A 17,568-nucleotide genomic window follows, 5' to 3' on the forward strand; every position below is an offset into this window, starting at 1 on the left:
CTATCCAGTCTACCCATCTATCATTCAGTCAAACTACCTACTATCCAGTCTAACCACCCATAGCCTAGTCAATCCATGTACAGTCCGGGCTAACCATCAGTCGTTTAATCTAAGTACAGTCCAGTCTAACCACCTACTATCGTATCCAGCCAACTCATCAATCATAGTACACAACCACCTACCATCCAGTCATACCATTCACCGTTTAGCCTATCATTCACCCATTAGTTTAATCGTCTAGTAAATTATTCACCCAGGCTACTAACCAATTCTTCTCCTTCTCCACTTCTCTCTCTCTCTCCTTACGATCACCCCATTATTCTCACCCGCCTACAAATAGACCCATTTATCAACCACCAAACCCATTCACCCACCTCATTCGACCCACCTCCCAGAACACCAGACGCCCACTCAACTACTCACAATCTTGTTCTCCTTGACTTGCTTCTTAATTCATTCATAACTGGTCCTGAACATGGTGATAAAAGAGCAGGGTGTGTGTGTGACGAATACTTAAGGCACAATTTTATGTTGCTTAAAAGTGTATATATATATATACACACACACTGCAAAGAATATGCTCTTCATTTTTGACGAGCGGATAATAAGCTGATTGCTGTGATGGAAGAGGAAAACTGCTGATACCAAGAACGATAAATAAAAACCAGGAAAACAATGATGACCAGGAACTAGTCATCTGTGACCCTGAGCACTGATTATCCCTACTTATATAACGACAGCTGCACCACCTCCACCACTTATATGACGACGACTGTACTGCCTCCATCAATTATTACCTATATCCATAATATTTCCACCCCTTATATGACGACGACTGCACTACCTCCACCACTTGTATGACGACGACTGCACTACCTCCACCACTTGTATGACGACGACTGCACTACCTCCACCACTTGTATGACGACGACTGCACTACCTCCTCCACTTGTATGACGACGACTGCACTACCTTCATCACTTACGAGTATATGACTACGACTATACTACCTCCACCAATTACTGTATATGGCTACGACTATACTATCTCCACCAATTATATGACTACAACTGTACTACCTCCACCCATCATATGATTACATGACTACGAGTATACTGTAGTACCTCCACAAATTATATGACTTCAACTATACTACCTCCACCATTTACATTATTATGATTATACTACCTTCACCACAGTCACTTGTATCACCGTACGACCTCCATCTCAATCACTGTCATTAATCGATGACGGTCACACTAATAGCCCCTACTGACAACCCCATGGACTATCACCATAACCCGCACTGCAGACTTACAATATCTCACAATCATTATTATAAATACCAACAAAATTATTAATCTTTAAAAAATGAAGGGCAATTCCTAAGCTTAATAAAATCGTTTTGCGGCAGTATGAGTTAAGCTGCTAAGATATCTGTTGTTGTGAGAGATTAGTAGAGCGTTATTAACTCTTAGATGACGGTTGGCCAATCCTATGCTGAATAAAATCGTCTGGCGATAGCTGGAATAAGACAGATAGGATTTCTGTCCTTTTTACGGGGTTGATTTCTATCAGCAGCTGAACGAGCCACTAGCAAGATCTAATCAACTACTCACAGACAATCACACTGTCTACTATTGCAATCATCACATCTATCACTAACACCACACCCAGAACCATCACCATCACACACAAACATGGTGGTAGGATCAGTGCAGTCTGCTGTGGTGTGATAATGGCGCGTTGGATAATTGTTGGTGGTGTAGTGGTGGTATGCAAATTGGAAGATGATGTGCGTCATACCTTTCGCTGTAACCCAGTCTGGTGGCTGGGAGTGGCGGTGGTACTGTGACGATGGCTGTGCGCGTATGATATTAATAGCTATTACTCAAAATTTGGTACAAACACTGCAAGCAGGGGTGATCCTATAGATCATGGTGACTTAGAGGGAACAAGTTATAGTGTTGACGTTGAAAACTGACGTGGGTGGAAGGAGGGTAGAAAGGCAGGCCAGCTGGTAGGCAGTCTGGAAGCCTCCCACCTCAGGCACACATCCTCTGATATGTGTACCTTCTCCATCCACTACATTATCTACAACCTCAACACGACATGGATATTTTCGTACAGCTTCACAACAAACAATCAAACAAATGAAGCTACCTTGTACTAATATAAGCATATGACGCAATCTGCATAAGGGAAGTTAACAGGACTAACAATGACATAGGATGGGCAAGAACGTCCGTTTCTACACCTAAACATCATTACTCCAACACCTCCTAGTCTGCGTTCTATGGAATCCAGATGGACCCAATAAAACACATTAAGCCTTACAGTTTTCATTATTTTCTAAGACAGAGAAAGAGCGACGTGAGGGAAAGAAAAGACGCGGAAATAATACCGTATCGCTCACTTCCCAAAATGTTCGGCCGCTCACCCTCACACATCCTATTCACGTGAGCGAAACCCCGCGATACCCTGATGGTCGTTAAGAGAAAAAGGGACAGCATATGCCAAGCGCTGGGTGAGGAGCTGAAAACGCCAGTTGGCTGATACCGAATAGGATAGGAATATTGTTGTTGATACTATAGCCACTCGACGGTAGGGGGATGAGGCGTGAAAATGACAGCACAGTTTGGAAGAATTATACGGACAATAAAAACAATTTCGGTATGTGGGAATAATTTCTCCTTCTAAACTATTTACGGCATTGTAAAATCAAGACAATATGGGAAAATTTCTTTCCAATATTAGGCTATATTTATACCACTTTACATTTCATTTCTCTGCCAAGATAATACCATTATTATTATTATCATTATTATTATTATTATTATTATTAAAGAGTAGCAGTACCCACACCAGCTGTAGCTGTTTCTTATCATCATCATCATTATTGTTATCATTAGCATCATATTACCTAAACTTTATAAGCTGTCACTAGGGTAGGCAGAATGCACACACACACACACACACACACACACACACACACACACACACACACACACACACACACACACACACACACACACACACAAAATAGTTATTAATACACATTACCACATTTCCATTCACTCTAATAAACATCTTGGAGAAAAAATATTCATGATTTCCTAGCCTGCTGTCACTCACGCTATCACCCTTCATGCTATTATCATATACGTAGGTTTCTTTTCCTTAGCATCATTCGGCGTCTCTTCTCCCTGCTCTCCTTATCCGTACTCTCATCCTTTCATTACAAATACACCTTATTTAAATTGTCCACATCCATTATCGCACTTCCTGAAAATCACTGAACACTTTAAACTCTCTCGTTTCGCACACAGGCTTAAGAGACCAGAATAAAGGATGTTAATTGACCGTCGAGAAGAGTTTGATGTTCTCGAGCAAACACACTAAGGCCAAAAAATCCACGTTTCTGGAGGAATTTTCAGATCCATTAGACTTGCCATGTGTGTAGGAGTTGTGGTCTGGGAGTGACTGGTCAGATCCACGACAGAAGAGGGCCCTGGACGTCTCGCTCTGCCCTGCCCTCACGGTAAAATGACCCAACCTGCACCCTTCCTTACGGCACCATTTTCCCTGCAGGTCACGTCCGTCACACCGATTTATATTTGAGACACGGCCGTACATTATTTAAAGTTCACAACACCAGCTTTAGCGATGCAATGACTTCTATTATTCGGCAATAATCATAATAGCCTCCTCGCAATAATCATATAATAGTCACCTGTTTCAGTTACTTTCCTGTTGAAGTAGTGGCTGTCTTTAGGTGCACCACCCACAATGCTGTATCACCACCCACACTCCCGTTCTGTACCACCCACTCTGCTACCGTACCACACATGTTTTTGCCAGCCTCCCCCGTGCCGCACCACCCAGGTCGCCGCTGAGCCACACAGCAGGGCCGGCATTGTCGTTTGCCGGGGGCCAGCACGAGCCTCAGCCCTGAAGTCAGCACGAGTCTCAGCCCTGAGGTCAGCACGAGGGCAGCGCCCCGGGTCTGGCTACAGCCTTAGGGCATCGTCAGCACGAAACTCACCAGCAGCAGCCAGGCTGGAAGGCAACTGCCAGCTCAGTCTTTTAGGGTCTAATTTCACCGTGCACTACGGTTATATCATTAACGGTGGGCACGTGTGTCTCGTCGCCACTTCCTGCCCAGGAGATCTGACCCTAACCAGGTCCCGGGACCCATCTTGACCCACCCAACCGACCTAAATGTCCTGCTGGACCCACACCCCACCTAGCTTTCATAACTAGATAACATCTTCGCTACACAACATTGTGAGTAATTTGGGAGCATAAAGCTTCTTCAGACATCTTACACTTTTCATCAACAATCACGCTAGTGCAGTGCATGCAGGTCCTTTCACAAAGGCAAAGATGTATATGACAAATATAACACCATTATACTGAACGTAGGGCCTATTCTGTCATGCAGCCACATAAATATGAATGTTAACGTTACCTTTGGTGATGCTGTGTTTTTCGCGCTCCTTCTCCCACGACGCGAAGGACGCCCTGAGAGCATCCGTCATCTTCTTGGTGGTGCCAGGCGTCAGGGGAGGCACCGGGGCCGGCAGGTCTGGAGGAATAATGAGCAGGTTAATAACATCACCGTCATCTAACACACTGAAACTATTAGCCGTACACAGGTTATATTTTAACTAATTGAGCCCGATGAAATAATTTATTCTTGCCATCTCAAAGATTTTATTCGGTATGGTACAGAATTCAAGCTCGAGGGGGTAGGTATAGCCTTGAGAAAACCCTTCAGTATAAGCGGCCTTTCCTAAGCTCGACATAATCTTATGGTAGCAGCAAGACTAAACTGAAAAGAAGACACCCAGATTCAAGAGGTTTTAATCTAGAATGTAATTTAATACGTGCGTTAATTTTCATGTACCTACTATACATATGTTAAGTATCCGAAATAAATTATCCAAAAGATAAAAAGAACAGCTTAATTAAAAAGGCGTACAGACAAGCTTACGACTGGTGACCTTTAAGTGACACATCCACGACAAGTATGGAGTTCCCGGCGAGTCCATGGTGTCCCCACCTGGCCTCAACCACACCACCAATACACTCGCACTCATAATTCACGCAACACAAAAAAGTAACACAAGCCAAAGACAACACACAACCTGATCCCCTCACCCCTCACACGAGCCAAAACCGTTAGGGGCAGCATCACGCCCTGCCTTCCTTCCGTCCTTCCTTCCCGTCCTGGCCCAGCCTTCATGAAGGAGGGAAAAAAAGGAGGGGGAGGGAGGGGAAGGAAAGCAGTGGAGGGGGAACGGAGGGATGAGAGGGGAGGAGGAAGGTGGAGAGAAGGAAGAAGGGAGAGAGAGGTGAGGCAGATGAAGGAAGGACAAGGGAACGCGAGAGGGAGGAGGCAACTGAAAGAAGGGGAGGTGAAAGAGAGAGAGAGAGAGAGAGAGAGAGAGAGAGAGAGAGAGAGAGAGAGAGAGAAGGAGGGGAAAGAATAGGAGAGCATCGAAAGAGAGAGGGAGAGGCAAAAGAAGGGACGAAAAACGAAGATGCGGGACTGAAGATGAGGAAAATGAGGAAGAAGGAGAGAATACAGGCTTCAGAGAGGGTGCAAGTATTAAATATGGAAGGATGTGAAGAGAGGGAAACTCAGGTAGGAAGGGGGTGAATTTAAGGAAAGAGGGAGATATGAGGAAAGTGAGTGGGGAAGTAGTTGGCAAGGCAGGAGGGAAGATTAAATGAAGGAAGGAACGCGGGAATGGGGAAAAAACTGAGAGAGGAAGGGAAACTAAGGGAGAACGAAAACCGATGAAGAAGGACGAGATTGGGGAAGAAGGGGGATAAAAAGCACAGGGAGGAAAACTGAAGGAAGAGAATAGTACAAGAAGGAAAAAACTGAAGAATGTGAGAAGGGGGAAGCTGAGAAAGAAGGAGGGAGCTGAGAAAGAAGGGGGGAGCTGAGAAAGAAGGGGGGAGCTGAGAAAGAAGGGGGGAGCTGAGAAAGAAAGGGCGACCTGAGAAAGAAGGATGGAGCTGAGGCAGGAGAGAGAGAGAGAGAGACGAAGGAAGGAGGGAAGGGCTGAGAAAAGAGACAGAGTCTGAGGAAGGAGAGGGGACTGAGGAAGGAGCGAGAGGGAGACTAAGAAGGAGGGAAGGAACGACTGATGAAGGTGAGGGAGAGGGAGGAATGAAGGGAAGGAAGTGAGGTAGGAGAGATGGGGGAAATCTGGAGTGGGAGGGGGGGGATCACTGAAAGGAAGAAGGGGATATAGAGGATGGAAAGGGAGGGAGAAAAAAAAAAAACGAGTGAGTGAAAAGTGAATGAAAGTGAAAGGCAGATGGGGGAGCATTAGGGAGAGAAAACTGGAGTGGTCTTAGGCGAGGAACACAGATAGTGAAGGAAAAATATTGACAGAAGAATAAAGTAAAAGTGGGGAACACTGAATAAGGAGAAAGTGTAAACATTAAAACACAAAAACTATAAAGACGAATCCCAAGGAAAAGGAAAGAAAAAGGAACAAGAGTAATGAGTTTGGGAGAATGAGGCGGGGGTTAGTGAGGGAGGTCAGCAGTAAAGACTATAAAATAGTTGGCCTTAAAAACACTCTCCTGTGACCGCAGAAGACGTAAAAATATAAAAAGTCTCAGTTCAAAATGCCTTTACACTGATACGCATCACATTCTTTAGTTTGGCCAACATTTAGAATAAATCTGCGTGGAAGATGAGGACACACAGAAGATGGGACGGAACTACGGGGAATGGAAAGAGGAAAAAGGGAAGAATGTGGAGACGTCACAGGAGTGCAACGGTCGGACATAAAACAAGGGGAAACGCGGGTAGGCACGGGGGACGAGGGGAAACAAAAGGAGGGAGAGACGCATGAAACCTGACTACCTCCCGCCCCCTCTCTCTCTTCCTTCCATGTCTCTTCCTCCCTCCCCTCTTCCTTCCCTGTCTTTCCTCCTCCCTCCCCTTCCCTGTCTCACTCTTCCATATATTATCTCATCCCTATCTCTTCTGTTTATCTCCCTGTCTCCCCTCTTCCTTCCATTATTTTTCCTCTTTCTTTTCCATCGTCACCTCCCCTTGTCTCTTTCTCCTATGTTAATCCCCCCCTCTCTCTCTTTACCTCCCTCTCTGTTCCCTTTTTATCTCCTATTCCTCTTACTTTCATTTCTCTACCTTTATTCTTCTGCCTTTACACCTCTATCCGCACTTTCTTCTGTTTTATCTTGTTTATCTCCCCTCTCTTCCATAGCTCAGCCTCCCCACCCTCCCTCCCTCTCTCTTCAACTCTTTTATTTCGCTTCTTCCCCGCCTTCCTTCATCCTTATAACTGTCTTCCCTTTCATCTCTCTATTATCCCTCTCTATCATCAGGCTGTTTGTCTTTATTCTTCTTGTCTCTCCCTATTTTCCATCCATCTACCTTCATTTTCCTCAGTTTATCATTCATCATATTACCATCACTCGCCCATCATTTCAGGTTTGATTCCCACTCTCTGCTTTCTTATTGTCCTGTTATCACTTCCCTTGCCACGCAGCCTACCTCCCTCCCTCTCTCTGCCTTCTCCGTTTCTCCTTCATTTAAAGTCACCCTAGATTTTACTTCCCATTCCCTGTCATCTCCCATCTTGTCATACAGCCTAACTATGGTATCCTCCTCTCTACTTCTTCTGTCCCCTTCTCTTTATTTTCCTCTCTTTTCTCTTCTTTCCATACAGAGTACCACCATCCTTCTTTTTGCTTCCTCTGTATTTTCTTCCTTTTTATTTATTCATGTTTCCCTCTCTCTGTGTTCTGTCTCTCCCTGCCATCCCTCCCCTTCCTTTCTTCCCCTACCCCGGGCAGCCTTGATCACCAGAGGTTCGCGACTCCGCCACAACCACGCCAGGCACTCAACCCACACCACAAAAAGAGCACCACCACGTCAAGAAAGATGACAACAACCCCGGTAAGTGAAGGAGGATACCCATGTGCAGCACTTAGCACACTCCAGAACGAGAAACAAGTACTCAGCCCTCAACGTGCAGCCAGTCATAATGCTGTGATAGCTTCAAGGAATAACACCATCACACACATCAAAACAACTACGTCATACAGATAGGGTCATTTAGTATCAATGGATTATTCAAATTACCAAACAATAACGATAACGTCATACAGTTCATGTAGGTACATATAAATAATTAACGGGGAGGAAATTTCTAAACAGTTATAAAAAGATATACAAAACGAAGGAAAATTGTCAAGAAGAGATGGAAGATATGTAAAAAACTATAAAGATGTAGAGTGAGTGAGAGAACGACGGAATGCCAGAACGAGGGAGGGGAGAGAATGCATTTACTGACCCACAAACGACCAGAGATTTCAAAACAGAGGTAAAAACTAGGGTTCTGTGGAAAAGGGGTTATCGGCGGTAATCTGATCCCACGACACAATAACAGTGGTGTAGGGGAGGCTAGAGTGCCACGCTGCCGTGCCACCACACTTGAGGGGATAGCAGTAGCGGAGGTGGGATAGGAGAAAGGGTATGTCATTGACGGAATATGGAAGCAAAGAAAGCAAAACTGATGTAGGGTTGGACAATAATGGCGGTGGTGCGACAGACTGATCGTGGGGCTGGGAGAGTATATTTGTGACGACACCAGTGGGAAAAAAAGGAAAAAAAAAAAAAAGAGAGAAAAAAGGAATGGGTGGCATAACTGGGATAGACGAGAGAGGGTGCTGGGATTGGAGTAGCACTGATAGAATAATGATGGCTCCTGGAGGACAGAGGAAGCTAGTAAATTGGTGATGGTAGTCCTAGGGCGTGAATCAGAGGGTTATGTGGTAGAGCTGGTATAAAAAGACAGGCGATATTTGAGGAATATAAGAAAGATTGTTTTCATATACCGGCACGATAGAGATATGGAACCTCACCCTATATTTTCAGGTGGAGATACGTGTTGGAAATATAATGACGACGATGATAATGATGATGATGATCATAATGATGATGACGATGATGATGAATAGAGATGGTAATTGGTAGGATGCTGCTGGAACAGAGCAATGAGGACTATTAGCCTGGCCCCATAGCACAGCCGCTCTGTGACAGGAAGGAGAGTGGCAGGACAGTAGGACTCTAGTAGGATGCGAGCTAAGGTGCCAGGAAGGCTGGGTGGCGCACGCCGTCATCTGACACCCCGCACATGCCCGCCCACACATGGCACCCGCCCGCTCCTGTGACGCTGCCGCCGCCCTCTCCTACCCACCCTCACCCACCAGCCATCACCTTCCCATCTTCACCCTCCTTCATTCTCCACTCCAGCCTCCTCTCCAATTCTCTTCTTCCTTCATTATCACATATTTTCACACATTCTTCCAGCAGATCATCCTGTAGTTTCTACGGTAGCTCGAACTCACAATCATCTCTCTTTCCTGTCCCCATTCATTTTCACGCATACTTGCATTCATTTTCGCCCCGTTCAGTCTATAACCTCTCCATTTTTCTTTTTTCCTTCGATCTTACACTCTACCAGTCGCCTCATCCGCCCATCCAATTTTGATATCCCAGTACCAACGCCAACTTTCTCCTTTCCCCTAGCTCTCCAATCATCACCCTCCTATCCCCATCCCTCTTCATTTTTTCAACTCCATCCCCCTCCATTCTTTACCGTGCCATTCTTATCAGTATTTTCATTCACCTATTCCATCCTACAGTGTCTATCTCTACATTGTTCTGTATTTCTCCTAATCTCACATTCATCTTTCCTTCTGTTTCCTCGTATCATTAGTACGCATTAGTAATTTCATTCATTTATTTTTTACTCTTTCTCTCTCTCTCTCTCTCTCTCTTTCTCTCTCCAACGACCGACCTCCTCCCTTCCCCACACTCTCACCCTCCCCTGTCACGCCTACAACTGTCGCCACTCTCCCACCCTCTCACGTTAAATTAATGTCCTACTTTCTCTCCGAGCGACAGTTCCTCCCACATTTTCCTCCCCTCCCACTGCTTCACCTGGCCCTCACCCTCACCCTGCCCCTCCATCACTCCCCTCAGATTCCCTCACCCTAGCCCTGCCCCTTAATCACTCCCCTCGGATTCCTTCATCCTCATCCTCACCCAGTCCTTCCATAACTCCCCGCAGATTCCCTCACCCTCACCCTTACCCCGTCCTTCCATAACTCCCCTCAGATTCCCTCACCCTCACCCTTACCCCGTCCTTCTATAACTCCCCTCAGATTCCTTCACCCTCACCCTTACCCCGTCCTTCCATAACTCCCCTCACATTTCCCCACCCTCACCCTCACCCTGCTCCTCCATCACTCCCCGCAAATTCCCTCACCATCAAACTTACCCTGCCCCTTCATCACTCCCCTCAAATTCCCTCACCCTGCCCCTCCATCACTCCCCTCAAATTCCCTCACCATCACCCTCACCCTGCCCCTCCATCACTCCCCTCAGATTCCCTCACCCTCACCCTCACCCCGCTCACCCTGTTTGTACACCATCCTCGCAATCTGACATGCAGTCGTGATGGTTAGACGCTGGGAACCTGATACTCCTAATAAACTACCACACACACACACACACACACACACACACACACACACACACACACACACACACACACACACACACACACACACACACACACACACACACACCATGCGAATACTCGTACTTAAACCCATTCCTTGCGGTTAATTCCATTTAAGCTGGAAGGCTGAATAACACATGAAGCTCCTTATTCTCGGCCAAAACGTTAATCAAGATAGTTTCAAAAATGTCAAGTGCCCTGCGGTTCCCTTTAGAGTAGTAAAATCGTCTGATGTTAGAAGTAAAATGGTAAGTCGTTAGTATGCGGCTAAAGGGTCAACTCTGTGATGCTGCTAACCATGCCAGTCTATTATTAGGCACAACAAATTGGCAACCTTGTTCTCCATTCCACCATGACACAGTAAATGATAATCGGCGTGGGACTAACGTAGCCATCTGTATCTGCATTAGTCCATATGAGGTTCACTTCAAGTCCAGATAAGCTCTCAGATGGGGTGTTCGACAAAATTAATCCTTCCTCATGCTGGCAAAGTGCGAATCAGGAAGAGGTATCAACAACGACAGTGGTGTATGTGAAAGTGGAAGTACTGACCTGGCTATATTTGTGTGTCCGTGTCTGTATATGTTACTGGTATGAACTGAAAAGGCGCCAACATAGTTATACAAGGACATACTACCAGCAACAACGTTTAAATGACCGCCATGGCTTGAGTTTCTTCTTCAGATAGGAAGATTAACGCTGTAACCACTGAGTGACCAAGGTTCCATGGCAATTATCACTTTTATAAAGTTCTAATGATAATGCCATGACAGTAGACAATGCATCTTTTGTTGGAGAGTCCAGCAACATTCCCAGGTGAGGGCGCGGCGACCCCACCTACTACAGGTCAGCGCAACAGGTGGGGTGAGAGTGAAACCTGTTGTTGGTCCAATACTGCTCCACCACGTGCAGACCAGACGGGCCAGCTCGTGGTGACGCGCGTGGGAAACTCCACCTTCTTAGGGATGGGTGTTCAAACTGCGTGACGTGTCACATGTTGGCCTTCTGAGGGTGCAGCTCTGCCACACCAGGGTTACGGACATTCAAGGTGATATACTGGCGCACACGACCTCACCACAAAACGTGAAAGACTAAGCATAAGTTAAGCATTAAGAACAATCCTCTACCTCTTACGCACATCATAAGGCACATGGGAATGTTTAGCGCCCTTCCTCTGGTGTAGGAGTTGAGACCCGCTGGTACTCAAGCGTTCATTCTCGTCTCCTCTGATGTCTGACTCCACAACTCATACCTAGTTCTCTTACACGGCTTCTGTTCAAGACATCTAGCGATGTACCGATACTGCCATAACTCAATAGACGGAGACCGACATACCCATTACTACTACCACGCTTTAGGATGAAACAGATGTATATTTCTGAAAGTTACAATGGCAAAAACAAAAGCATATGGTAAAACTACTTCAGGCTACGCCGGTTCCTCGGAGACAATGTTTCTAGGGAAAATAATTCCACTAACATCCCCTCGCTCCCACACAAACTTTTCCTAAACCTCACAATTTCTTAACTAAACCGCAGAATCGGAACCCTGACCGTGACCTCTCTGGAGGCCCCCAAGAAGGCTCTGTCGAGTCTCCACGCTTCCAGAACTAAACCAAAAAGCGTAATTGTGACTCTGAGGATAATTAAAGCGACGGTGAGATGGGCGAGAGGAGAGGGGTGAGAGGGAGAAAGGGGACACAGCTGCCTGGGAAAGACGCGACACATGTGAGCGTGGGCAAGGATTGAGGGTAGGGAGGCAGGGAGGAGGCTGGTTCTCATGGGAAGGAACCCGATGTCTTGGAATCTGATACACTGTTCCTTGGAATGCATTCCCTCTGCCCATTTCCTGTGGCTCGATTCCTACTATACAGTAGGATGTCTTCTTCCGTATCCTATGGCTTTCAAGATACGGCTACGGATTATTGAAGGACCTCCGTGGAAATCAATGATGCGAAGCCAACGAAAACCTGTTTTCTGAGTTATTTCGAAAGAGCAAAAATTTTCATGATACATATAAACATATACTAGCATTACATTTATATATCTACTGTATAACAAAAGACTAATATTTTTTGAAGTTTGTAATAAAAATTTTGATATCAAAGGATGCCACACCAAACGAGGAATCGGTATGCTGAATTATTTCGAATTAATATGATTTTCAATGTTTTCTATAACAAAATTTGAAGCATGATTTAGCATTAAAAGAATGGTGTACGACAAATGGAAATTTTAAATAGTAGTTTATAATAAAGGTTTTCAAGTTTAGCCTTCTTCTCTGGCTCCAAGACGACTCCACACGTGTTGACGCCACCCCTTACTATGGCGTGGTGGGAAGATATCGGGTGTGACCAGCGGAGGGGAGGAGGAAGGAAGGGAAAGAAGAGGTGGGTCGGCGATGACAGGCGCAGGTCAGCTGGCCGGCACCTGTGTTCTGTGTCCTGCCTCCCCTACTCTGCCCTGCCTTGCCTTGTCTTACCCAGTCCTGTCCTGTCTTGCCCTGTTCTTCCTTGGTTTGCCTTGTCCTGCCCTACCCTACCTTGTCCTGCCTTACCAAGCTCTGCCGTGCCATGCTTTGCTTTGCTTTGACTTGCCTTCCCCTGCTCCGCCCTGGCTTGCACTAACTTGCCTTGCCTTACAATATCTTGTCCTCGCCTGCACTACCTTATCCTACCTTACTATATTCCATCCTTCCTGGCCCTGCCCTGCCTGATTCCATTTTTGAGACAATGCCCACCAAATGCATCCCACGAGGGTTCTCGATATATACACACAAGTACGAACAAACCAGGGCCCTGATTCATATATACAGACGACAAGAAGACACTAGTAAAACTATGCGCTAAATTCTTGATATGGAGCTCCCACACTATCCTAGAGCACACGCCGGTTATGAATATATACATACACTTTGCTCCACCACGGAAACAAACAATTTCGTAGTATACTCACAAAAACAACGATATACGTATAAGATTATGCGTCAAGCGTAAAGTGACCGCCAAATACACCCTGCACAGGTTATAGGTACATACACATAAGCACATAGTCAAACCTAGTACACCTATACAACAGCGAAGGCACACACGTAACATTATGCTCTGTCAACAAGCGCACCGTCCCACAAATAAACTTTATAAGCAGACACATATTCAAGACAAGTACCATTTACCAAACTTCATAATTAAGGTTCTAAAAAAAAAGTACACAAAACGCAGAGAAACCACAGCACAGATTCACCTATTGTACGTAATAAAATTATATACATATATATATATATATATATATATATATATATATATATATATATATATATATATATATATATATATATAACTGCATGGTAACTATCTCATCACATGCAATACAACAATTATGAAACAAACCTGGGCCCGGATTCACCAGCAAACTTATGATCAAATCTATCTCGAAGGTTAGATTTTGAATTGCAATAAGAACAACATACTTGCTAAATTTTTGCTCTCTCTCTTCCTTGCCTCTCCTGCAAAAAATAATAATCATAACCATGATATCTTTTTCTCCAAAATGATTTTATTTATTATAGAGAAAGATCAAGAGCCATGGGAAGATTCTACACTCTTCTACTTCTTCCTGTTAAAAAAAAAAAAAAAAAAAAAAAAGTGATAAGAGGCAGTTAATTGTCAGTCTGTTCAGGAATCCCAACTCTGTGCTGTCCTCGCCTCCGCTCACCAGGAACTACCGGGGCTGAACGAGGAAAACAACAGCACATCGCAAGCGAGTGTAGATAACTAGGGAGGAAGACAAAGAGGCTTCGGATGACGGAGGTGTAAAATGGCAAAAAGTGTACGTTATAATCAGCTTCTGCCGGACTGACACAACGCAGAAGTGTGGAAGAGATCTTCCACACACACACACACACTAAACCAATCACCCATCTATCAATGCACAGCCACTCACAGTCTCCTCAGATGTCACATTTCTTTGAGTAGCGAGGGTATGGTGGGCAAGCAGTCATACCTGCCACCTTTATCAGTACAAGGGGCGGCGGTAATGGCATAGGGAGGTGGCTGTGGCTGTGTTAGGCCCGTCACCTGGCGTGTAATTTGCCTCGCCAGGTGACCATCAGAACCCCGCCGCTGCCCGCTCATTACCACGCCACTACCATCTCCCCGACCTGCACTTACCGGAGAAATGAGTTATACGAACCACTGACTAAATTATCAGTTAGGTTTATCCTCTGCTAGAATATGGAACGTACGTGATCAATTAAGGAGCGGCCAAGAGATCATCAATCGGGCATATGGCGGGAGACAGGTCATGTCTAGGCCTACACGTCCCGCACGCACACCCGCCGCAAGCAGTGCCTTAACTACCACCTGTTACGCCATGGGGAAAGCAGTCGAGTGAGAGTCAGGGGAACTCAGGGAAGTGTAACCACAGGATTATGTAGTTTACGGGTTTCTGTGCGACCGATCCCGCGTCCCGCCGCAGAAGGCTCAATCAGGCGCACAAGCGTGAAATGGAAGAGTAGTTTCACGCTCTAATTACGATCACACTAATGACCTATAATTGCAGCACTAGTTCAAATAAAGAAAAGTATTTTTAAAGAGCGTCTTTGGCTATTATCTAAGAGCTATGTTTAATTCTATATATACTGTATATATATATATATATATATATACATACACACACACACACACACAACAACAACAACTTTACCAAGCTATAAAAGAGATAGTCAGTACTGTATTTCAAAACTATACGGTTACCTGCCACTTATCACGTGAATTTCTGAAATCTCTTCTCTGATAAGACGCAAGTAACCTTACAGTGCCCTCATTAGGAGGGCGAGGGAGCGAGATCCTGAAATTAAGCCCCGGTGGAGGAGGAAGCGAGTCAGCCGTTACCATCAAGTTTATCTCTCTGCACCCTAACCCTGCGACCTGCCCCTCACTCGGGCAGGATGTGCTCAACTCGGGTTCTGGGAGTAATGGACCAAATGTAGCATAATTGAGCACTTAAGCGCAATAATTAAATAGTTAACCTTGCATTTACAACCCTAGCATGAATTATCCGTGGGTGTGGGTCTTTCCCAGCCAAGTGTGAAAGGTCTTATTCCACGGGCAAACGTAGGAGCCCCATGCACAACTCCCGCCATTTTCTTTCCCAACACGGCCTCTCTCAGGAGTAGGTGAAGGGGGGCGGGTAGAGCAGGGAGTAAAAGGGGGAGGGGCGAGGAAGGGACAAGACGCGCTGGAGAATGGCCGATGAAAGATGCATGAAGGGAGGGGGAAGGCAGCGTGAAAGGGGTGAAAAGGATGACGAGGGAAGGAGGGGGGGGGGAGGGCAATAAGACAGTTTCTACCCATCGCTGCACCTGGGACTGTAGAGACGAATGGGTAAAGTTTATTTAAGAATTTTATGTCATCTTTATTTTCAGTACCACTGGAAAATTTGTTGAGAACTTACACGTACGCTACATGATTTAAAGAGTGAATAGATCGAGGAGGACAAAAACGCAGTCAGCAAAGGGTTCGTTACTTCGTTAGCATTTGGGGGTTGAAGGATGGGCGGCACCTCCCTATGTGCTCGACCTTCGCTTGACAGACACTTCCTTTTTATTGAACTGTCCGCATAATGGGCAATCGGCTACTGTTCTCCATCTTTCATGTTATCGTGGATCGCTGGGGGCTTGTGTTAACGTTGTGGCCCCTGCCCTTCATTGTTGCGGCTCTCTTTACACCCTAGATCTGCCCCTACAGGCTCCAGGGTTAAATAACATTTGAACCATTTCCCCCCGTAACTAAGATTTGTTTTTACAGGAAGAACAAGAAAGAAGGAAACCTTTCTACTCTCCCTTCCTTGTCCTTCCTACAGTAACAGATCTTACCTACGACAGGGAATCTATAGCAAATGTGTCTGTGAATCTAAGTTACGTCTGGTTTTTCCGCCACCAAAGGCTTCAGCCCGCCACCATGAGTGTTGGGGGAAGTTGCGCAGGCGCTGCTGATCACTTGGGTTACGCAACACTCGCGTGACCGCCCTGATGACGCACAACCCGTCCTCACCATAGTTATATTGTCTAAACTGAATGACAGAAATGAAATATACCATAAAATCTGACGAAAACAGTGAATGAGTACAGAAAAAATAAATTTCCTTGACAAAAGAGTTGCGAGGGGGACTATTCTACTATGCAGAACTATGAAGACGAAGTAAAGTCGCCAGCATAGCCAGGACGCCCTCAGCAGCCAGCTACACACAAACACCTGAGTCTCCTGCAGGTCACCAACCCCTGAACCCCGTATTCAACACAACGACGGCAGCAGTCATGATCGTCCAGCGCCGCCCCGCCGGCAACACAAGCCAACTACCCACCGGAAGCAAGTAACTGGTTGGTCTGGATGAAAAAAGACCCAAGTTAACCCACAGAGCACGTAGGGATTCATATCAAACCTGATGTGGCGTCACGACCACAACGTAATTCCTGTTATCAATTTAAAAAGTATACAAATGCATTCCTGTCAGAAATTATAACAATTATGACGTTTGATGCATAAATATATAACATGTAACTGTAATTTGTGTGGGAGCTCTGGCTGGGACTGTTGCCCCTGCCGACCGGCCGCGTCATGAGGCTGCCGTGTAGAGCAGCCGCCGGCGGTACCTCTTTCCGGTGAGGCCAGAAGCGACTACTCATTAATCGTCCTCACTCACGGCCACCAGTCGTAATACCCGGATCACACACTCGCCACTGAATAAAGCTCAAAATACATCCCATTCTGGTGTGTGCGACCTGACCGATAAAACCCCGTCAAAGTTGAAGTCTTGATTCATACGCCCCAGTTTACTCATGATTATAATATCATACATCGTCAGTATATGCATCCCGAGCTTCTACAGCTTTTCGCTTCGAGTTGCTCCTTGCAGCTTGCAACTAATTTCACAGAGGCGTTAGTGACCCGTCTGGACACCTTTGTACGCAACGTGGCGAAGAAAGC

The 17,568-nt window shown here is 45.7% G+C and overlaps 1 protein-coding gene across 4 annotated transcripts in view; it reads right to left on the bottom strand.

Annotated features, from left to right (window-relative positions):
• Positions 1–17,568, bottom strand: part of LOC145412596 (protein C-ets-1-like) — a 550,754-nt gene that overhangs the window by 79,904 nt on the left and 453,282 nt on the right. For all 4 annotated transcript variants that reach the window (XM_080282510.1, XM_080282508.1, XM_080282509.1 and 1 more), the window contains one exon: positions 4,472–4,588. In XM_080282510.1, coding sequence (XP_080138636.1) covers positions 4,472–4,588 — 117 coding nt within the window. The remainder of the gene's footprint in view (positions 1–4,471; positions 4,589–17,568) is intronic.

The sequence above is a fragment of the Coenobita brevimanus genome, chromosome 93 (genome assembly GCF_032717465.1).
Source record: "Coenobita brevimanus isolate Jiangsu-jjx chromosome 93, ASM3271746v2, whole genome shotgun sequence".
Lineage (NCBI taxonomy): Eukaryota > Metazoa > Arthropoda > Malacostraca > Decapoda > Coenobitidae > Coenobita > Coenobita brevimanus.